This window comes from Rhodnius prolixus, unplaced genomic scaffold, assembly GCF_049639745.1.
Source record: "Rhodnius prolixus isolate KJV_2025 unplaced genomic scaffold, Rpr scaffold_4, whole genome shotgun sequence".
In the NCBI taxonomy this organism is placed as follows: domain Eukaryota; kingdom Metazoa; phylum Arthropoda; class Insecta; order Hemiptera; family Reduviidae; genus Rhodnius; species Rhodnius prolixus.
The window spans coordinates 29927964-29951875 of NW_027411614.1; the positions used below are offsets into that span (position 1 = coordinate 29927964).

The 23912-nt window shown below is 29.6% G+C and overlaps 2 protein-coding genes and 1 long non-coding RNA gene across 7 annotated transcripts in view; 1 reads left to right on the forward strand and 2 right to left on the reverse strand.

Annotated features, from left to right (window-relative positions):
* Positions 1–190: 190 nt before the first annotated feature.
* LOC141455928 (protein phosphatase 1L) lies at positions 191–7204 on the reverse strand. Its single transcript, XM_074131432.1, has 4 exons — positions 6594–7204; positions 5018–5468; positions 3956–4086; positions 191–3179 (listed from the first exon to the last, which is right to left on the reverse strand). The coding sequence occupies exons 1-4, from the start codon at positions 7053–7055 to the stop codon at positions 2811–2813; spliced, it is 1413 nt and encodes a 470-aa protein (XP_073987533.1). The 5' UTR covers positions 7056–7204; the 3' UTR covers positions 191–2810.
* A 175-nt stretch (positions 7205–7379) lies between these two features.
* Ziz (dedicator of cytokinesis protein Ziz) overlaps positions 7380–23912 on the forward strand; it is a 31834-nt gene continuing 15301 nt past the window's right edge. For 2 of the 5 annotated variants that reach the window (XM_074131414.1, XM_074131417.1), the window contains exons 1-23: positions 7380–7602; positions 7712–7828; positions 7904–8076; positions 8148–8217; positions 8320–8447; positions 8525–8627; positions 9398–9569; positions 9705–9892; positions 10066–10203; positions 10336–10521; positions 11554–11720; positions 11881–12042; positions 12127–12206; positions 16362–16603; positions 17498–17736; positions 17811–17940; positions 19684–19872; positions 20684–20869; positions 20945–21136; positions 22469–22615; positions 22705–22885; positions 23442–23620; positions 23696–23847. In XM_074131414.1, coding sequence (XP_073987515.1) covers positions 7504–7602; positions 7712–7828; positions 7904–8076; positions 8148–8217; positions 8320–8447; positions 8525–8627; positions 9398–9569; positions 9705–9892; positions 10066–10203; positions 10336–10521; positions 11554–11720; positions 11881–12042; positions 12127–12206; positions 16362–16603; positions 17498–17736; positions 17811–17940; positions 19684–19872; positions 20684–20869; positions 20945–21136; positions 22469–22615; positions 22705–22885; positions 23442–23620; positions 23696–23847 — 3620 coding nt within the window. In that variant the 5' untranslated portion in view covers positions 7380–7503. The remainder of the gene's footprint in view (positions 7603–7711; positions 7829–7903; positions 8077–8147; positions 8218–8319; positions 8448–8524; positions 8628–9397; positions 9570–9704; positions 9893–10065; positions 10204–10335; positions 10522–11553; positions 11721–11880; positions 12043–12126; positions 12207–16361; positions 16604–17497; positions 17737–17810; positions 17941–19683; positions 19873–20683; positions 20870–20944; positions 21137–22468; positions 22616–22704; positions 22886–23441; positions 23621–23695; positions 23848–23912) is intronic. The other 3 variants (XM_074131416.1, XM_074131415.1, XM_074131419.1) reach the window with 3 other exon arrangements.
* LOC141455940 (uncharacterized) lies at positions 17451–17915 on the reverse strand. Its single transcript, XR_012459543.1, has 2 exons — positions 17776–17915; positions 17451–17696 (listed from the first exon to the last, which is right to left on the reverse strand). It is a non-coding gene; the product is annotated as an uncharacterized lncRNA (long non-coding RNA).

Consider the following 23912-nt stretch of genomic DNA (forward strand, 5'->3'; position numbering starts at 1 on the left):
TATCACAAGCTGGTGTATGAAAATAAATCTGATAATGATAAGTAACATTACAGCCAGTTGTTGCAGACATTAATTGTTGAACCTTTAATTTTCAGCAAGAATTATATTCAACATCCATACTTCTTCTTTTTTTACAACTTGCTATAAAACAGGCAGAGGAAAATGTATAAAATAAAAGAGACGATACAAGTTATTTAATAAATTTTAGATAAAGTTTATTATAAATAACAAAGTTCGCAATAGTGTAATTAACTAACATCATTGGCACAACTTACCTAATTGACATTAAATAACAGACTAGTTATTTACTGTTTTAATAACAAGAGACAGTCATTTATAAACATTGAAAGGCAGGAACTGTTGCACCATATGAGTGAAGGCAAATAATTATGGTTTATTTGCAGATAATAATTCTACTGATCCAAAATTTACTTGTAAGTAGAGTATTTTCCAAGCATTTACGATGAAGGAAAGAAATGTAAAGCCATACAACAATGAGACATTTTGTAACGCAAAACGATACATAGAAAAGTAGAGTTAGATGCACAGAAAAAGTATGTAAAATGTATCGCAGCAATATGTTAATGCAATTCATGTGAAAACAAGCATTTTTAATCGACTCACGCACAAACCAGCACGTCTAATTCAAAACTTGGATCGCGGGATCAGATTAAAATTTTGTTTATCTTTTGAGGCTGAACTTTCTCTCTTAACTAGGACAATTGTTTTTATATACTTCGCCTTTTGGCGCTAGAATAGCATTACTATTCCACCGTCATTCTTCTGAAGCAGGTAGCTTAGATAATATTTATTTCGTTCAAACTTTAACAAATAGTTTTACCTAGACTGGAAAAAGAAACTAATTTAATGCAACAATAAAAATATTGAACGAACACATTCAGAACAACTTGTTGATGAAAGTAAATTGGTACTGACACGTTCTGTTGTTGTACAACTTGAAGGTATGTATAGGTAATCACATAAAAAGCAAGAACAAAGCTAGTTCTAAAGAATACTAACGTTTGATCCGCAAGAAATTACGAAAAATAATTAACCTTTACAAAATTGAAGTAATCTGCAGCAATATCAACTGCTCTTTACAATGAATTACAGACAATCTTGGAAATGTGAGGGTGAAAAAAAAAAAAAGAAAAGAACTTGAAAGATGTAATTAAGTGAGAATAAATACTATTAAATAAACTTATATTTGGTGGTGGGGATCGATCGGCATTTCACCGAAAATAGAGCAATTATAAAATAAGTAAAATACAAAAGTTTTGATCATCTCCCGCATTTCAAGTACTGAATTGAAATGTTACCATTGAATTAGAAGGATCTTTATTGGAATTTATTTCTCTATTCCAATGGATTTGGCCTGGCTTTGCATTAAAAAATTAAATGTTTCGATTGTAGTGAAAAAAAAATACTTCAAAAGTATTATTATTTTGGAGAAACCTTTTAACGAAAGACCACTCTAGTGAAGAGACCTCAGAAATAATTAATATTTTTCTTTATAGTCTAACTTTTCAATAATTCTATTGAATAATTGGTTATCTCACTAATTATTATTATATATTAATTTTAATTTATTATTATTAGTAATCTCTGTTAATATTATAAGTTATTCTAGTACTTAAAAATTTTTGTTATATATATATATATATATAAAACACGTACAAATAATATGTTCGATATAATTATATAATTTTGAATTGTCTTATTTTAACTAAATATTTATAACATTTTTTAGTACAAATTTCTTATTTCAAAAAAGTAATATTTTAATACATTTCAACTAGAAGAAAGAAGAATTATGTGCATTCAAGTGTATAGATAATAATGTTGACTGGCATGAGCAAGTAAAGGGACAGTGATAAGTCTCAATAAATAATAATAAAAACTTAGAAAATATCAACAGAGCTATTTAAATAATAAGAGAGATAACCAATTATATGAAAGAATATTATTAATATTTTAGAAGTGAAAACGAATTTATCTTTGCTTTACATTTTCATGATTATTTGGCGAGTGATTTTAAATTTTCAGAGACTATGTTGGGGTAACAGTAACCACTTCAATTAAAACTGTACCAAATAATAATATTAATTAACATCAACAGACAACAATATAACAGATCTAAAAATAAACAAAAGAAAAAAACAATGCGCGTATATACAAAAGTAAATAATAAAATGCCAGCAAAGTAGTTTCTAAAAACAATAAATAACAACAGTCCTAATAAAAATAAAATAAAAATTTTATAATTTATTTTTACACAAGACTAAAGTAATTTATTTAATTCAGAAAAACTATATTGTTAGTTTGGTTAACAAAATACAAAACACAAAAAATTCCTCTTTTGTACATGAAATATAATTATATATTTTGTTATGATTTTAATCAGCATTTAAGAAAACCGATTTTATTGAATTAGTTATTGGGAGGAGGATTAAAATGTCTAAAATTTTACAGTAATATTTCGATTCAAAATACAAACTATTTACAGTATATTCAATAAAGTTTTAAATACTGCACTTTAACTAAATGAGCAAATATGAATTAAAAAAATCACAATAATTATTGTGCACAACCATTAAATATAATAGGCAAAGAGACAAAGTCTTCATCAAATAAAATCTTTGGCAATTTTCAATTCACAGAAACATTTATTTACTTAACTTAATGAAGCTACATATGGAGGGTTTAATTTGAGCAACATCTGAACTTAAGCAAATTGTGATTTACAGTTTTTTTTTTCATTTTTTGTTTGAAAATTCAATTATGTGATGTGGTAGGTTATGCAAAAATTATTATACCCATGAATGTTTACTCAAATTAATTATTAGGACAGTTATGTTATCCAAAGATCCCCTATAATAAGATTGTAAAGTGATGCTCTTGGCCCCAAAATGTGGTTCGTGTAATCTTGATTTTATGAATGATACGGCTTCTTCATTTGAAAAAGTATCCCATAAACCATCAGATGCTAATATTAAAAATTGTGGTTTATGATCAGATAAATCAAATGTTAATATGTCAGGATCTGCTATAACTAGCTTCTTATCCTTTAAGGGATAATCACCCATAGCTCTAGATGTGGCTAATATGCCCGCTACTCGCCAAACACCATTGAACGTCACAGAACCACCAGCTTCTTCTATTCTTTTTTTTTCTCGACTCTAAAAAGTATACAAATATGATTAAAATATGGTTGATATGGTTAAAAAATATTATTAACATGGTCTGGATTTTTCTGAGGGGTGGGGAATACCAAAATGCATAGCAACTACTCTGGGAAAACTAGTTTATATATAACTAAATTAAAATTTTTACTTTCTCTCACATTATTACAGGTAAAGATGTGTGGCGATCGAGATTTCCACTTTGAATTTTCACTGTAAAAATCCCTTTTTATCACGGTAGCCGAGCGGTTAGAGGCGAGACCTGCAAAGCTAATATGTATTGTGGTACTGGGTTCGATTCCCGGTCTTAGGCCTTGGATTTTATTTAATGGTTAATAAAAGAAATTTACAGTAAAGTATGTTTGCTAGTCGCCTCCGTCCACGACACCTAATTGGTAGTTGGACGTTAAGCCCCGCCTGAAAAAATAGGCGATTACTTTACTTTTACTTTACTTTACTTATAGTATTTATATTCTTTTTAAGTTACACTCATGCTCGGCACTGTTTGGAGCTTTTTGCATATCTCGAGTTCAGCGCCTTTTAAAAAAAAATCAGTTGTGGACTCAACGACTTTCGATAATGAAAGACTCTACGAAATTTGATATCATGAATTAGCTAATCCATTCCCTTTTCTGTATTGATTTTGTTCTCAATATTATTTTTTTAAAAATATATGTAATTAATTCAGTTTTTAAAAAACCGCATTAAACCCATAATTAATATTTTTAGAGAGGCCACTCTAGGATTGTTAGTTTAAAAAACTATTTCGTTACCTGTTGAGGTTTATGGTCGAAAGATAATGGAATTGCTCTGCCCTTAAAATCACACATTACGCCTCTTGAATCCCCAACATTAGCAACTATAAGTTTGGATCCTTCTACTAAAGCTATAAGGACTGTTGTACCTACAAAAAAATAAAATTATTTATATTTTATAAAATATAAAATTATTTATTATCAAAAATAAATTATTATTATTAAAACACAACACTGTAATCAATAATTTAGTAAGTGAAAAATATATATATATTATATAATTTATATAAATGAGTATGTGTCAAACTGAAACGACTATCTAATCGCAATTACTAAAATTGTAACCTAAAATGCGTTCCTAAATTTTTATTTTATTTTATTAGTGACATACCTGAAGATATTATTTTATAACTTTTCTGAATATTTTGTAACAAGTACAAATAAAATGAAGAAAGACATTATATAGAATTATGCGTTAGAATACTTTGTTAAATAATTTCTTCATTTGACTTCGAGATTTGTAGCTATTGAACGAGAAACCTCCTCTTTCTCTTAGAACCTAGTGTTACTCTCAACAACCATTTTTGCGCTATTTTCAATGTGGTAAAGCGAATTGTTATGGCAAGCAAACTAATTGCAACAAAATTTGAGAGGCCGTGTCTTCTCTTTTTGACAAAATTTGACTGGTGCTTTGAATTAATTCAGTCGATCTGTTTTGGGAGCCTATCGTGCAATGTCTAAATGGCATAATGCCACACTGAGTCGGCATATGCATTCAATCAAGTCTCAGACACAGACCCTTAGTCATCTCTGACAGGACCTCTCAGAATTCAACTTGTAAATCATATGCAATCCTATGTAACGAACACATGTTTCCAATAAAAATAAATTTCAATAACTAAAAGCAAATGTTCCTTTTATAAATTAGAAAAAGAAAAGTCCGAAATTTAAATTTCAAATCAAGTTCATTTCAGTTAAATCATCTTAATGTTGCTGGAGGAAAAGTAATAATACATAAATTCTTATATTTTGAATATATTAATTAATTAATCATTAAATTGATTTAATTAATAAATTTACCCGCAACATCCATGGTTTTCTTGGCTGCTTCAACAAGAAGTCTATCGGCGGCTAGCACTTCATCTGTTACTAATTTTCCAAAATTAATCGTTGAATTAGTTTCAATATAAGTTGTAATATCCGGTGGTAGTATTGGGGCTGAAGAAGTTCTGGAAAGTTTCACTTCCCTAGTTATAGCACGAGGAAGAGAATCCAGCTTTTCTAGAAGAAATGGATCAGTAATTACACCACTCTGTTTCCTCACACCTTCCTCGGTGACATATTTCTTAAAACTTGGTTTCTTTTCTAATGGAGGAGGCGAAGATGGCAACTTCTTACTAACTGCAGGGGAAGGTGGAGTTTGTTTGTTTATATTATTTTTATCTACTCCTTTAGATATAAGTTGCTTTAATTCAATAATTCTGCTATTTAGATTATTTATCAAATTATCTCTGGCATAGTTTGCTGCAAACTGAAAGCAATAATCTTATTTTATTAATAAGTCAATCAAAAATCAGTTGTCAAATGAAGCTGAACCGCAACAATAAATGTTTAATCCTATTTTATTGATATCCTTATTTATATATACATTATATATATATGTATATATTTAGATTTCAAAATATGTACTTAAAATTATAATATTTCCCCACTATCAAGGAAATTTCACATTTTACTCAAATTTATTTTCATATCCTCACATCTGGATTTTCCCGGCATAATTAAACTGAGATAAAATAAAGAAAAAATACGAAGTACCTATAAGAAAAATATTATTCTTCTTAAACTAAGTAAATATTTTTAATAAAGTTTGATCAAAGTACCAAGAAGCAAAGAAATGAGAATTAGAACTCTAGAAATTCCCAAGAAAAGGGAGAGAATACTGAAAGGACAATTTTTAAAAACATTTTCAGTGAAGCTTGGGAGAGCCACAAGCAAGTTTTACAGAAATAAAAGATGATATGGCGCTCATATATGATTAAAAATATAATGTTTTATACATGTGTAATACTCAAATATAGACATGTATGAAACACTTGAAAGGAATGAGGATAATGTAAGAATCCTTGTACTACTACTAACACAAGTATAAATTTAATCATATATTGTAAGTACTGCTATAAGTTGTATTAAAGATGCAAAGGCGAAAGAACACATTATATGGAAATAAATAAAAAGAAAATATTAGCACCCATTAAATAGTAATAAGGACTCTAATTAAAATTGCAAGTACATTAATTACTATTTTATAGATTAGAAAAAGATAGGATTCCGATTAAAATAAAAGATTTGTAAAAATTAAATTAAAAGAATTTTGATATCACTTATGAAAAATTGAGTAATGATATAGGACAGAACAATTAGATTTAAAAAAAGCTGAAGAAAAAAAATATATTTCTTTGTTTGCAATAAATCTTTTTAGTCGTATGTAGATAAGGATCTTATTTTTTTAAATTACTGAGCTAAACGCTACTTCAGTGACTTGTGATGAGAGGCAAGTGCTGCAAAGCTAATAAGTGCTGAAACTTCTCTTTTGAAAAACTCATGTTGTGGAAACTGGTATAAATTCTAAAAAATATAAATAGCTAATACTTACTTCACCACCATGCCCATCGAATACTGCATATAAATGCACACCTGTTCCATTTATATTCTCATTAACAACAAATCTATCTTCCATTTTTGGCCTTCTTCCTTGCACAGCAAAAACCGCAACATTCCCTTCTTTCAACTCCCAACTTGACTTATCAAAATCACCAGTAACTTTAAAATATTGCAACTTCTGTGATTTTGAAGGGATTGAACTGCTTACCGATAAACGTAGCTTGTTTACAAGGCTTCGGCTCCATACTTCAACAGCTTGTATATACATAAAAATGATTACCAAGAAGAGTGTTAATAGCACAACTTCTGGCTTTATGATATAAAAGCGTATGAGCCTCCATATGTAACTGAAGCACGAAGAATTCAGTGGTAAACCAACCGCAAATTTCGATAATAACTTCATGTGGGAAATGTAAGTCTGATAAAAAATTCTATCTTCCAACTCATCTTCCATGATGATCGTAAAGTCATACTAAACTAATTTCTGGTAGTGGAATGCAAGATGTCTCCTTTTGCGTAAATTTTCTAATTAAGTACGTAAAATTTAAATTATTTATCGAATGTGAAATATATGTTGCACTCATAACAGATTAAATTTAAAAAATATTGTTTATTGGGAAATTAACTGTTATTTTTGAGAAAAAATGTGTTGACGGATTTGTTGCTTTTTTCGGAAAAAACTATACTAAATAAAAAATCTTGGTTCAATTTATTTACTTTTCCTTAATTAATAAAATTAATGCTGAACGAAAAATATTTCCTCGTCCAGAATATTTAGATCTACTGCCAACCAATTCCTACAACAGCTGATAAGTATGGTGGCTTACATGAATGTTAGGAGGGCATAATGTAAACATACATCTTATCCTTAAAATTGACTTTTATTATTAATTCGTTTTAAAATGAGTGAAAGGAAGTTTTCGAGAGGCTTAGGTAAGCCTGGAATGGCAGCACAATTAAGAGAAACTGTTTCTCAGGCTGTAAGAGAAAGTGCAGCACAGGTAAATATTTTAAAATAACTTTTTAAACTTAATTTTTTCTTCGTATTGTTTTGTATTCGTTAATAGAACTTTTTGATTTAGATAATATGATAAATTTTTCTCTTTGCAGAGTAAGCTACATTTGGTAGAACCACTTGATTTTGAGAGTTATATTCTCAAAAACAAAACTATTCTACAAAATGATCCTCAACGAGAGTTACTCTTATATCCTGCTGACGATATATCTGTAAGACATTTTTTATTATTTTTCTTTAACAATTTAATAAGCGACATTCTAATTAGAAACTTTATGCCTTTGTAGCAAGTTGTATTACCTAGGAAGTTTCGAACAGTTGCCGCTACAACACCATCCAATAATGATCTAAATGAATGCTCACTTTTTACTAAAGAATGTATCAAAAGTTATATATCCAATTGGAACTTAATCTATTACAAGTATAGTGCTTATTCCGGAAGTTATTTAGAGTTGCCAAAGTAAGTTTGATCTCTATAATTACAATATTCTTTTTGTGTTTTTGTTATTGCAATAAAACTTTTGCCCCCAGGATATTAAAGTCAGATGACCTTAAAGATGAAGTGTATGAGGTTGATACTGACGTAGATCAAGTTGATGAGGTATTAACATTATTTTAATGTCATTTATCTTTTTATTTTCTTTACTCCTTCTACAATTCTTATTATAAGTGTCAATTTAAGGCATTAACTTATAATGTTTAGCAGGATTTATGCAGGACTGACGGTGTTACCAAACAGGGTTATCTGATGAAGGGGCCTGAAGTTGGTAGTGATAGAATGTTTCCAAATATAGGTTCGAAATCATTTAAAAGACGATATTGCTATCTAAGGTTTGTTCATAATTCAAAAACTTTATTTTTATTAGCAAAGTTGCTTCATTTGAAATGATTCATTTTTCGTAATACAGGCGAGAAGTGGATGGAACATATATTCTTGAATTACATAAAGATGAAAAAAAAGGAGAAGCTAAAGCAACAATAGTTATGGATTTTTGCAATGAAGTAGTAAAGGTATGAGGTCTTAAAATTGTTAAATTTTTATGTGTTATAATTATTTATTTATAAGTTTGGTAAGGGAAGGTGGTGGGGAATATTAATAGATAAAGGTAAGTGTATAGTTAAGAGATGTCAGATCGTTATTCCTTTGGTTTTATAGGTTATTTATATTATGGTAATTTCTACATATGCTAAGGCATAGTATAATGATAATAAAGTTTATCTAATCTGAGGACAGTGCTCTTGTCATAGGAATTAGTGAAAACACTCTAATTTGGATATTGGTATAGAAAAAAAAAATGCATTATCGAACTGAAAGCGATGTTATTCTTACCAGATAAGAAACGGATTTAAAATGAGGAAAGAGAAGTGGCAACCGTTCTCGCGTTTAAAGAAAATGTTCTCTTAATGTAACTTCCATAATGCTTACATGACTGAGGGAAAAGAAGAAAAAGATAGGGATTTTTTAATTTAAAAATATAAGCATTCTTTCATCTGATTAAATATCTTCATATTATGTTAAATATTCTCTATTTTGGTGCAAGAACTTTGAATATTATTAAGAACTCATTCACTTAAAAAAAAATTGATTTACGAATCGTCGAGAAAAAATTCAAAATTTGATGCCCTAATTATCCTTTTTTTTTCCAAGTGTTGAGTTAGCGATTTTTTGAAATCACAAAATCAATGTTTGCTTTCGTTTAGAAAATAAATCGATATCAAAATATTAGAGAATGAATGAATATCAAAAATGAATTATTTATTTCTTAACTTTCCAATTGTAGAACACCAAAAGAGGAAAGTTATGTTTCGAATTACACATGACGGCTGGTCATAAATCTTTTTGTTTGGCTGCCGACAATGAACAAGATTTGATTGATTGGATTTCAAAACTTCAGTTAGTTCTTCACCAAAATAAGTTACAGGAAGAAAAAAGAGCTGGATCACTTGAGAGAAGTATAATCATTTTGTAATAAAGCATTTGATTGGTAATAAATAATTGATTAATGTTTAATTTTCTTTTCAAAATTTTACACCTAGTATTTTACACTTCAGCCTTAGTTATCTAAGATTGATGTAATCATATTACAGCATGTTCAACAACTTCATTACCTCAGACCCCTGGGAATGAAACTAAAAATATGTACGGTACACTTCGAGGTCTAGAACAGTCAGTTAACCCACAATTGATGAAGTATGCGAGAGAGACGGATACATCTATAGCTCTAGCCCGAAGAGACAATCGTAGAAGGCTATTTTCAGTTTATCCTTTTATGCCCGTGAGTTCATCATTAAAAATTCGTCACACTTGTTTGAATAATTTTTGTAAGGCTTTGAAATTGATGCTTAAGGCAATTATCACATGTAATTAATGCATAAACATGTTTGCTTTATTGATTTTACTCTTTATTTTTATTTTATTTTTGGTTTAAATTATGCCCTTTATTTTCAGCACACAAAACCAAGCGCTGGGTGCGAAAGTTCTGAACCTTATAGAGAATATTTTGGCCAGAGGGTTCTCGTTAAATGCGTCAGTCTGAGGTTTAGATTACAAGCTCCTCTTACTGATGACAAAGAAGTATTAACTCAGGTGATGGAATTACTCAGAGTTCACATTCGAAATTTCATATTTTATTCTTTTTATTCATTATTCTAATCTTCTTCTTCTAAAATTCTTTTGTGATCATTGTTCCTGATACTAATTGTGATATTTTCTTTGTAGATTGAGCCATATATGTTGTCAATATGCTTATTTGATGCGAAAGAAGGTCGTAAACTGACGGAATCTTTTCATTGGGAAGTTGCTTGTGATGCTGTTTCCGGCATGATAATCAAACCGGAAGGTCCTTCTGTGTCATTATTAAGTGAATATAATCTCCCAGAAGGATGGATTCGCAATCCGTCTCAGGTAGATTTCCTCTGAAGCTAATTTAAATTAGTTTTAGACATGAATTTGCATATCAGTCTTGTATCACTGCTAAGGGGAATTGCACCTTTTATTTGTAGAATATTTAGTGTAGAGAATTCTATCACGTTTTTATTTTTTTATTATTGGGAATTTTTAAATTCTCAGAGAGCTCTGAGATTCACGAATGTTTATTTGTAGTTTTCTTAAGAAGATTAAGGTGACGTCTTCATTTTAATAACTTTTGAACAAAGTAGATTTTACCGATCCTAGGCTAGCAAGTCCTTTCTTTTATTTTGGCTAGTTTCGGATTTTCATTTACCATCAGAGATTGACATCGGTTAGGCGCAGAGAATTTGACTTCTAGAGTTTTCTTTGTCGATAAATTGCTTCTGTTAGAAAATAATCTGAGTTTAAATTTGCCCTTAGTTGTTGCTAATTAGTATTTTATTAATTCCGATTAATGAATACATTCAAGAACTCTTAGTACAACTATTATCGATTGCTTGCCAATTTTTTATCCCGTTTGTTGCTTTATGTGAGATTTTTTTGTTAAAACAAAGATCTTCTTTGTTATAAGTCAAGCCAGTCGAAAGAGTGCAAAATTAACCATTAAAGTTCATTTCGACGCGGTGGTCCCCCGGGTTCGAATCTGCTGCTGGCCCTGTAACAAGAGAACGCTACCCGGAGACCAGCGGTGCACTGTAAAAAGCTTAGGATGCCAATAATTTCAGACACATATTAATACAAAATCCAAAAAAGAGAAAATTTGGAATTTGCTTTACGGTTCCTGTTTCAGAATTTGGGGTTGGTTCCAACGTATGAAATGTTTAAAGAGATCATTTTAATGTGATTAAATACAAAAATTCTGTTCAAGAATTTACTTTTAAAAAGATATGACCAATTAATTTATAGCCATTTTTAGATTCAATTGTTCTTATGGGACCCAGTATGTAATGTAAATTAATTTATAAATTATATCAATCTATTATATAATTCATTTTATTTTTTTTAAATATGGTTTCCATTTTTCAGGCTGTTTTTAGTGTTAGTAACGTACATCCCGATATTTATCTAGTAGTTAGGATTGAGAAAATTTTACAGGGTAGTATAACACAGTCAAGTGAACCGTATACTCGGACTACTAAAGATCCTAGACTTGGTCTTAAAGTGCATCGAACAATTCAAGCGGTTGCTGCAAGGTTCGTATTTTATTTTAAATTAAAGTTAGTTTTTTTTTAGCAGGTGACCCGAGAACCTTTATTAATTCGCATTATTCATGTTTTAATTTTTTTTATTATTAAAATAATATTAAATATATATTTATTGTTTTTTAATCAAAAATTTGAAATACTTCTTTAGGCTTGGTAAATATAGGATGCCCTTTGCGTGGACTGCACGACCCTTGTTTAGATTATACAGCAATGAACCAGATACTATCTCTGATTTTCCTGGTATCTACCGACAAGAAGCTGGTAAATTGAAGGATGAAGAATTATTAAAATTGTTGTCAGATTACAGAAAGTAATTACTTTTTTTTTATCATTATTATTACCTAAAAAGAATATTATTTATATTTAATTTACTCAATATAATTCACGATTTCAGACCAGATAAACTAAATAAGCTACCAGTAATTCCCGGCTGGCTTCAGATAAAGGTTGAACCATTAACAGATCTTCCACAGAGTAAGTTAGTTTTTTAAAAATAATCCTATGCGATCAAATAATAAGTTTCACGTGGGCTTGATATGTTCTTGTTTTTACCTGGCTTACAACCAATAGTGTAAATTTTAAAATTAGTACAGAATAATCAGTTAACAGGGCCCCATTTAACTTTTTTAATGAAAAGCTTTTTTAACAAACCATGAACTAATTAACGAAACACGTTGGTTCTTAATAACACATCATATATTAGCTTTTTAATTTTGAATTCTATAAATACATTTAGATTTCATACATAGATTGTACCTATATACATAAGTTACATACATCGTACCAAGTTGAAATGGCCATAGGACTGGAAGTGATTCTACAGCTCATTTGCGACAAAAAGTTTCTTATAAACCACAGTCTGGTACTCAACCGTTTTCGAGAAGGCGACCAGTTTATAATGCTTAACCATTTTTTAAGAGAAAAATTGCCACAACTCCTAAGGGATAACAGCGGCCGTAGATTGAATTACTCCAATCATAAGAACAATTTAATTTTAAATGTTAATGATCTTTCTGACGATACACCAAAAGAAATGCCATTTTGTCTTTAATTTAAACGCAATTATATATCGTACGAGTATATACATATATATATATAGTATAAGATAAGATGTCTTGGGTGCAATCTTCCCTTAAATAAATGATAAAAGAGCCGATGGATTTAAGAGAATTAATTGATCAATATTGTAAGATGTTGAAGTTTATTACTCAAAGAAATATGGAGACAGTGTAACACTAAAATTGTTATATAGCTAAACGGCATCGTAGACTGTTTCGTAATTCTTTCAAGGAACACTTCTCTTTCCGCGTTTTATATTTGGCATTTTATAATGATCTGCTTTAGTCTTCCGTTTTCAACGCAGTGAGTACATCTAGGTGAATTCTCCGGGCATAATTTGGAGCCTAAAAAATTAAATTAGGCGGAATAATTTTTTGCCAACTTAGTCCCTATTAAACCAGGGTATATGTATTTATAGAACTTAACCTTATCACAAGAAGAATAGACTTACTCGTCTAAAGAAGGAGTCTCCTAACAGAAACCCCTAATTTTCCTTTAAGACGAAGTGTTTGTAAATATTATGAAAATTTTAATGTGCTTTCGATTGCGACAGCTCTTTTTCCAAATTAAGACCATTTTCATGGAGATAAAATCGTCAAACATTAAAAAATTATAAAATTTTCGCCATCTCCAATATATTAAAGAATCACAGAATATAGTTTACATGAGCATTGAATCACTTTCTCTACTTCCGGCAATTCAACCTTGTAAATTGTCTCTTAATATATTTTATTGTATTTGTTGGAGTGGCGAGAATGATATGGATTTCATGGTTTCTGAATAAGTAGAGTTTAAGTAAAGGAAATTATAGAGGAATCGTACGCTAATTCAGGAACTACCTATACATGTTGTATAAAATATGAGCGTCCGAGAGAGTTTTTTTGTGCATGATCATGTTATTTTGGAAGTTCCTATTTATTTAAATATTTTAAATGTTCATATTTACGTACGGGTACTGACGTGAATATGACCACTACTACCCCACTTTTTAATTTTCTTTTTTAAAAAATTAATAATTATTTAATTTTTTTTTTTTGCATTCATTAATTTGCAAGGTCATCTTTTTGGATACTTGAATTGGGGAATATTTAAAAAAAATAAAAGGATTTATATTTTATTTACAAGATTTTCGATGAATTTATCAGTTATCTCCAGTAATCCCCTTCAAACAATTTCAAATTTTTATTTATTCTATTAGTCGATTTTATTGAAGATACAAGACGTTTTCATAATTCGCTTTCCATTAGAAGTGTATATATTTTTAACTCCTCTGAACAAAAAAAAAAAAAGAAGATGTTTAAAACGCATGGACAAGGTGTATGTGTGTGAACCGAGTAGGTATCGCTAAACCTAAAACATCATAAAAAGCTCAAATTGGTTACCCGTATTGAAGCCCCACTAAATAAGGCCCTCTCTGAAACTAATATTTTGAATTATTAGCTCTCTAAATTTTAGCCCGAATTTGATAAAATTGGACTGAAAGCACAGGTTTATTGCTTCCCTATGTACCATTGCAGTGTCATCTTACATTCAATAAGGAAAAATATTGCAATCGTTTCAAATTATCGATGCTTTAACTGATTTAGATGAATGAAGTGACATTCGGTTCTATATTAATTATGTGGATGCGTCACTTGGATTTTAAAAATGTAGTTTGCGACACATGAGAAACCTCTAAACCCCGGTTGAAAAAGAACGAGAGAGAGCGTTGGAGTGATTCATTATATTGCACGACATAAAGGCAAAGGAGGGAGATGATATTCAGAGAAGAGATGTGTATGATGTGTAAATATTGTTCGTAATAGGACTATGAAACTATAAATAGAACTACCCGAATGGTATAAAAGTCTCCTTAACAATATCTTAGATTAAAAAGTATAAAGGTTGATTAAAAGACAAAAAGGACATAAATCAGCAAGTACCAAATATTTCATTCATATCAATTCGTAATTTCAGTTATGTGTATAGAAAAAACACCTGCATTGACATTTTATTACAATTGATATTTAAGTAATTTTACTGCATTAAATTTTTATTAATTTTGTTCAGAATTTATTAGATGTCACAGACCCTTATGCTGGCCATTTTCATATACAAAATAATTGTTCAGTAAAGAGTAGCTTACCATATAGAGGAAGCCCATATATTACAGCGAACTGGCATCTGACAGATTGCCTACCACCCCCTCCCCCAAAAGTGCTCTTAGTCGAAGTATTCCAGAAAAATGTTTCTTATAAAAGTTGTAGAACTATTCGTGAGCTATTATTATACCAAGTTTAAAAAAAAATCCAAGAAGCTGCTTTTGAGAAAAAGTTGAAAAAGTGAAAAATCTACTCAGTAAAGTGGTGCTTCCGGTTGAGCTATTTTGACCAAAACTTTTTTATCGCTTCCCATAGTGTCTCTTGAACTAAATATCAAATTTGAAACGTCTGCGATTATCGGTTCCTGAGATATAGAGGATAAACTCACTGTTGAGAAGTAAAGTCAGTCCAAACCTATGTCATCAAGGCACGATGGGTTAGAGAACCTCGATTCTAGGAATTATTGGATCTGTAACCCAACCGGCCTTAGCCGTGATTTTTATATCACAATTCTCTCTCTTTTCTCTCTAACAAGCCGAATACGATCGGTTTTTGTCGGCAATTTTCGGCTCCATTGCCTATATTTTTATTAATATTATTTCCAATTTAACATTTGACATCAAATGTGCACAATTAAATTAATTACTCAATACTTTCTAATGGAAATATTTTTTAAAAAATCTTATGAGTACACTCACACGACTTTCTCTTTCCACTACCTATATAGTTAATTTTTTTTGTAAATTCAAATTTTTACCGAATAGTAGTTACCTTAAATTACACAATACTTTCTAATGGAAATATTTTTTAAAAAATCTAATGAGTACACTCACACGACTTTCTCTTTCCACTACCTATACACTTAATTATTCTTGTAAGTTCAAATTTTTACCGAATAGTAGTTACCTTAAATTACACAATACTTTCTAATGGAACTAGTTTAGAATAAATCTAATGAGTACACTCACACGACTTTCTCTTTCCACTACCTATATAGTTAATTATTCTTGTAAATTCAAATTTTTACCGAATAATAGTTACCTTAAATAACACAATACTTTCTAATGGAACTATTTTAGAATAAATCTAATGAGCATACTCACACGACTTTCTCTTACCGCTACCTATGTAGTTAATTTTTTTGTAAATTTATATTTTTACCGAATAGTAGTTACCCTAAATTACACAATACATATTTTAGAACTATTTTAGAATGAATCAAATGAGCACACTCACACGACATCCTCTTACCAATTCCTGTGTAGTTAATTTTTTTTTGTAAATTCGATTTTTTACCGTATAGTAGTTACTTTAAATTACACAGTACTTTCTAATGAGACATAAAATAAACATTCGCCTTTAAAAAAGCAAACAAACCAAGAATGCCTCTTTCGTAATCCATATGTGTAAATTTTAATATTTATTGAATTTTTTTTTTTAATTTTTTCCTATTAATTATTTCTAAATTTTCTAATCGTTATTGAACTAGACTGCCTGACAAGCAGCTTGTGCCCCTTGAAACCATTTCCCGTGCCTCCTGCCTGCGAGCCTACTGTTGAAATAGCTGAATTGAGTCCTGAAACTCATCCATACACGGCCTTTACCAATCATCTATATGTCTACCCGCAATCATTGGCTTTTGATGCACAGAAGTCATTTTCAAGGGCCAGGAACATAGCCTGCATTGTTCAACTGAGAGACAGCGACCAGGCCAACTGCCAATCTTTGCCTGTATGTTAAATTTGTTGTGTAAGCTTATATTTGTTAATTATATATTATAGTGTACATATAATGTAGACTATATTTTGGTTTTTGTAACACATGTATTATGAAAATTATTTTTATTTTATCCCTTTCAAAGTAACAGTTTCGCCCTAAGGATATTCATTATTATCTTCTTCAATTAGGTATATTTACATTGAAAACATTTTTAAAAGTGTACATTTGTACAAATAAGGAAAATGCAGTGGTGTGCTGTTCATGTTTCATCCGATGTCTTAAAATTTAAGAGTAAAATTGTTTGAAAATTATTCCTATTAATTGCTTAAATTCTAAATTTACGCAAACAAATTTTATCTGTCTAACATTGTTGTATATTGTCTTTAACAAAGCTTTTTGTTTGGTTTAAGGCAGATTTTTGTTTAATACTTGTGTTATATTAATGATAAATGATATAAGGGTATAGTAATAAATCTCGGGTTTTTAATGTAGTATTTTAGTTGATGATAAAGTAAAAGAAATGAAGTTTTTTCTCCAAGATAATCCTAGAGTACAACATTTAAGGTTAACAGAGAAAAGAGATGGGTATCCATACAGACAAATAAAATATATTCTTCTTGAGGGTCGATGGTTGTCGTAAACTTTCTTGTGAAAACCCAACATGAAAAATTATATACCGTCTTAGTAATTCCTTCTTCTTTCCGCCCACAGTAGTTGAAATTATTTTGATAGAATTTCTGTACAGGATGTCCAGCTAAAGTTTGTTTACAAGTATTTAATATACCTAAAGTTTCTCACACTTTTCGAAATGGAAATTTTATAAATGATTCTTTTAGTTTGTGGTGAATATGATAAAGAGTTGTTTCAAAAGCGTAAACAATTATTTATTTAATTTACAATTTACAGTGTATCTACAGTAAAGACAGTAAAGAACTAGTGAGTTGGGTTTCTTGTTGCGTCCTACACCATAATACCTCACCAGCTTGGTATGATGAAATAAAAATATCTCTTCCAATCAATCTTACACCATCGCATCATTTGCATTTTACGTTTTTACATATTTCAATAGAAGGTTCTAAGAAAAGAGATACTGGACCAGAGACTCCTGTTGGTTATGCGTGGATTCCACTTTTATTAAAAAATAGGTAAATAATTTAGTTTAAAAACAAAAGTCTTTATTTTACCTTCATATTTCTAAATACTCAAATTTCTGTTGCAGATTAAATGTTGACGATCAATCAATTCCTGTAGCGGCTAACTTACCTCCCGGATATCTTGCCGTACAACCATTGGGTCTTGGCAAAGGGGTTCGTAACAATAACAATAGTGTTATTAGCAATAACAAACATGTAAGAGTTTCATATTAACATAATTACATGAGAAACAAAAAATCCTCAACATCTTTTTTCTGTTTTACTTAGGCAATTTGGGCATACCACTTGTAGAAACATCATTTTTAGGTTAGATGGATAACAATAGTGACTACCTTCTAAATAAAAATTACTCATTATTGTTTATATTATTTTACTCACCATTGTAACTTAATGGGGAAAACAAAAAATAATTTTATGTAATAATAATAATAAATTGTTTATAATTTTAAAAATTATAAAATTTACATAATGAATATACAAACCTTAAACAAGTGCATGAACATAGTTCATCTGCACAGTTGCACTAATTAACATATGAGTCACAATCTTAATTGATTAATTGATTTCACAAAAATACATCATAAAAAATAAAATGTAAAATTAATACAAATTATAAAATAAACATTCTATTTGTACAAAAATAGTGAAGAAAGAAAAAAAAAAAAAAAAAAAATACCTTTTTTTACACACACATACACAATTAATCATTGAATTGATGGGATAACATTTTTCTATAATTATCAGCTAAACGGATAGATTTATTTAACAATAGCCAATCTTTTCTATTTAATTGATCTATTAGTGCTGTCATGCTTAATTCTACTTTGCCAAAACACCTGATTGTAAACTCCCTTAGAATTGGGCAAACCGCTATAAAATGATAAACATTCTCCACAGCCCCCAAATTACACATGGTATAGTAATGTTGTGCCTCTGAACGCGTTACGTTGTAATTTAATTTAAGAAGCTGCCCTCTTACTTTAAAAATATTACTCATTAGATAAAAATTATTGTCATCAGATATACTATGCTTATCCAAACTTAATTTCAGCTCTTTACACAGAGAGTGAAAAGTTGAATGGAAAGTTTTTTTAAGAGATTCTTCATTAAACTCTTGATTTATTTTCTCAAACAATCCATTCAATGAATCGACCCCATCTTTCCCAGTAATAAATTTTTCAAAATTATAATTATATTTAGCAAAAAGAGAAGAGCAAGCATCATACCAATAGATTTTCTTCTTGACGATTTCTTTCGCGAACAATTTAGGCAGTCTAATTTTTTTATAAAAATCTATGCTTAAATTTTAGATTCTTCTTAATTTATACCACGGATTGAAACTACCCATGCTTGGTGCGTGACATAGCAGCCGTGATTAGTGACTGTTGAAGAGAGGGACTGCCTAATTGATAACACCTGTCTAAAACTATTTTATTAAATTTTCGTGAAGGACTTTCAGAGGAAAAAAGTTAATCATTTAATAATTGATACTCTTAACTAAAGGTTTTTTTCTAGCTCTTCCAAATTCTAGCATGCTTATAATTTCTCTTAATACTGCACCTTGGTTTTTTGCATTAAAAAGTAATTTATTAGAATAATGAAATTAATCTTAGTACTGAAATAACTAATTAATTGTGCACAAATTTTAGATTTGATGTTTCCAGCTATTGTACTTAACTCTAAAGAACTTAAATTTATGAATGTGCTTGTAATACATTAATACAGTCTTTCCTACTAATATAAATTTATATATATGTATAAATATTATACATTTTAATATAATTATCTACATTTTAATTTTAATATGAAATAATGTAATTTTGATGAGAAAAATTCAGTGTATGTATACAATGGCCAATGCCATCTGCCACAATTTGCTAAATGGTCAATAGAAGAAAAATGAACTACTTTGTTTATAAATATTTACTTTTATTTCAGTATGCGGGGCCAGAGATAATTTGGATAGATGGGCAGAAACCGATATTCAATGTTTGTTTTAACCTGGTATCTACAGTTCATGCTAGGGATCAACATCTTCATAACTTATTTGGACACGCTGAAAAATTGCACGCACCAAAAATAAATTCTGTATATCCACCAGATACGGAAACATGTAAAATTCTCAAGGTAAGTTCTAAATGAATTTTGTAAATCTAAGAATAATTGTATGTCTTCAAATATATTTGACTTTATTACTACTCTTTCTCATCGGATTCGTCTTGTTCCTCTTTTCTTCTTCAAACGCGCTCACTAATTTCTCTCTCTTTTTCTACCCTGAACATTCACCTTTATTCAGTCAGTATTTATTTTGGAATCAAACTCTTAAATTTAGTAACTACTATTTTATTAATACATCGTATGCCTAATATAATCTTCAAATATATTATTTTATGATTAATGATGTAAAATGGTAGCTAACACCTGGAGCCTCCAGGTATTTTATAATTTTGGATAAGAATGGGGACAAAAATCGATCTTCAACATTCTTGAAATAAAATGTTTAAAAATCAGATTTCGCCTTTCCCATAAATCAACTTTATTTTCTTATTTACTTATTCTAGTTTTATAATTGAATTAATTATTTCTCGGCTGTGTAAGTTAATTAAATAAATAATTAGCCTGAAAGAATTATTCTTAGTCCAGATTTCTTGTCGGGCCGATGCTTATGCATTCGATAGACAAAGTGTTTGCTAATATTTCAATCCAAGGCACCTGTTGTAATGAAATCCATAACGGTTTACTGTCCATAAAAATTAACTTAGTTAAATAGAAATTTAAATTTCAACCCTACAGAAATGTAGGTTGGAAACAAACAAAGAAGAATAATTTTACAAATTAAATTGATTCTGAAGTTGTTTTTGAGTTGTTTATTGATTAAAAAATTAGTTTAATATAAATTTTCGTTTGCAGTATTAAATTTTTCTTTTTATAAAAACAGGCAGCTCATGCAGTTCAGCTCAGCTCAGCTATATCGTTTCTTCCCACATTACTCAATCAATTATTCTCATTATTAGTGACATCACCTAGTAGCGAAGTTGCTGTGAATATAATCAGGCTTCTTGTACATATTGTGTCTATGGTACAGGGTTCGGATAGAAGTGATACGCTTAATACGTATGTTAAGGTAAATGGTTCATTTAATAAATAATCTAATTTAATAAAAAAAAAATCGTGAATAAATATTTATTTTTTTTTTTAGTTTGTGTTTATAGGGGAAAGTGTTTCTGGAAGAACAGTTCACGAAGAATTGGCGAATCATCTTCCTACACTTTTAAATCCAACTAATACAGATTTCCTACTAGTAAACAAATTTCTTTCACATTCAGGCTTTTTCTTTCAAATTATGGTGAAATCGATGGCCCAACATTTATTAAACACAGGAAGAATAAAGGTTTGTTTTTTTTACAAGTAAATAATTGTTTATACGAAAGATAAGTACATTCAAGTTAGATATCTGAATAATCAATAATATTTCATTCAAAACATTAATTTAATATCGAAAGTGGAAAGTAGAATTTAGGGCATTTAAGTTTTTTTTTTATTCAATTTCATTGATTTAAATTTTTATGAAAAATTTATTTGGCAATTTAATGTAAATATAAATACTTGTACTTATGATGTTACCTTTTTTTACTTCAGTAAGAGAAGGTATTGAGATTTTAGATCCTGAGTTTTCTCTAGAATAATCTCTTTTAAAGTCCGAAAAATGATTTTAAATATTGGTTCATCTTTGTGGGCCTATTTGAATGTGTTAACAGCTTAACTCATTTAAGAAAAATCTCAATAAAAATGAAAAATCAAGTTTAAATACGCCACCGTCGAACCGGCAACAATTCTGAAATGCCGCATTACTGAATCTATTTTTCAGTTTTTAGGGATTTCCTCGAAAACGCATCCAACGGTTTTCTTTGAATTAGGGCATTCTTATTGTTATAGAAGTTTATAAATTTTGTACCAACTTGGAACATCTCGTTCATTAATTTTAGATCTTTTCTAAAACATTATGCTTGTAATCAAAGAGATTGAGATTACGTCTACACCGCTTTGATATTGCTAAATTGCTCAGTACGGAAACCAAATTTATAGGTGGGTATATTTGCTGCTATTTCCAATCAAACTACAAGTTAGTCATAGTTGATTTGGCAGGTACGACATTAAATATTTCTTGGTACAATGTTTGAGTCTACAATGCAGGATAAAGTTATTCATTTAATCCGTCACAGCACGCTTGTTTTCTTATATCGGCACCGGATTTTTATCCCTCATCAGAGATTTATTGCACAGTTCGACTTACGTATTTAATTCCTGTAACTTTTGTACTAAAGTTACTGATTAACACGTATTAGATGAGGTAACAAGTTAAATAAAAGTTTTAAATCGTTTTCGTGAAAATCCTGTACAAAGTGACTCACCAAGTTTTGACCAAAGCTCATTGTCGAATCCCATCGTGGCGCCTAAATTAAATGAAAAATTTAAACTTTTTACAATTTATCGTTCAAAAGTTTTGCATTGACACACACATACAGATCTGTAAGAAAGTAGTAAAAAGAGAAAGTAAAAATAATGAAAATATCCGCTGTAATTGAAACTTACAAATTTGCTTCGTGAACTTTCCCAGATTTAATTAAGATAGAAGTTGTAAGTTTATAGTCGCTGTTCTAAATGTAGAGTCCGGTCTATATTTAAGGTTATTTATTTAATTTACAAAATATTTTACTTTTAGATGCATAGACATGAAAGGTTTCAAAGTGATTTTCTAACTAAGATAGAAAACTTGTTAAAAGTTTTGAGTCCTTACCTAATATCCAAATATAGGGAAATGCCTCAAGAAACAAAACAACTTAACATAAGTATGGCTAATTTTTTAAAGGTTAGTGAGCAGTTGGTTTAAACATTATGTGTGTATAGTTTATTTTTAACAAATATTTATTTTTGAACGTTTTATTTATTTATTTTTAGAGATGTCTTAGTTTTCTGGACAGAGGATTTGTTCTTAGATTGATCAGTTGGTATGTTTCTACCTTTACTGGAGAAGCTCGTGTTTTACATGATCTCAAGTATACTTTCATAAATATAGTTTGTTCTCATGAACATTATGTTGCATTTAATCTTCCAGTACTTCATGTGAAAGGCAGAAATGGTAAGATCATGGAGTATTAGCATAGAAATTAAATTATTTCTTGGTAATTATTTGCAAAATTTCCGAAGGTTATGCATATGCTTCTTCAAAATATTCTCTTCAATAATTGCAAAGAGGCAATAATGGTAAATAAGTTCTCACAAAAAATTCATTTTTGTTTTTTTTGGGGGGGGTCTGTTTCTTTCGTTCCCCCCTTAGACTCCAAAGGTAGAGGGAGTCGTGTTGTGTTTATTTCAAAATACTTATATTAAAAGAAAGCAAAATTAATTTTTCTTCAATTTATCATTTCATTAGAAAGAAGTTTCATATTATTGTAGTAATGAAAATTACCTCGTCATTTAGAATTTATACACGGGTAAAATTGCAAGTAGAAAGAAAAAACACTATTAAAAGACAGTGAGATTTGCCTAATAGGTTTCGAAATTTTTAGATATTTCTTGAAATCAGCCCCGCTTATTCATGTAATAAACTTGTAAGATATATTTGAAATATTTTCTTAAAAGAAAAAGAACGCTTTTGCATTTTTTAAACCTTTTTTTTATCTCTGTTTTTCTAGAGGTTGGCAGCGAATATTGGTTGAGCGAGGATTTCTGTCGCCAGCATTATTTGGCCGGACTTTTGCTTTTAGAAACTAAATGTACACTTGTACAAGAGATAGCAGCGCGGCGTTGTGCAGTTACCACACTTAGAGATTTAATGGCCAAACATGAACTTGATGATAGATATCAGGCCAAGGTTAGTCATATTTGCTAGGCTTTTTTTTTATTCTTTAGTTGAAGTGAAAATAATATTAATTTTAAAATTTTTCAGGGGCAGCTGGCTCGCATAGCATGTTTATACATTCCATGGTTAGGAATAGTTGTAGATAACCTTCAGAGATTAACAGACACTCAGATTTCCTCTTCCCCCGTCATGAGTTCCGCCAGTTCCATCATTTCTACTCCAAGCAAACACCCTCATAGGTATTGCAGTATGTAACTTAATTAATATTTTAATTAAGTAATTAGCAAATTACTTAATAATTACT

Bases quoted from the DNA above. Each gene is read 5' to 3' on its own strand.
- LOC141455928 (XM_074131432.1), bottom strand. From the start codon at position 7,055: ATGGAAGATGAGTTGGAAGATAGAATTTTTTATCAGACTTACATTTCC. The intron at 5,469-6,593 runs GTAAGTATTAGC...TATTGCTTTCAG, and splicing joins TCGATGGGCATGGTGGTGAA to TTTGCAGCAAACTATGCCAG. The intron at 4,087-5,017 runs GTAAATTTATTA...ATTTTTTTGTAG, and splicing joins GAAAACCATGGATGTTGCGG to GTACAACAGTCCTTATAGCT.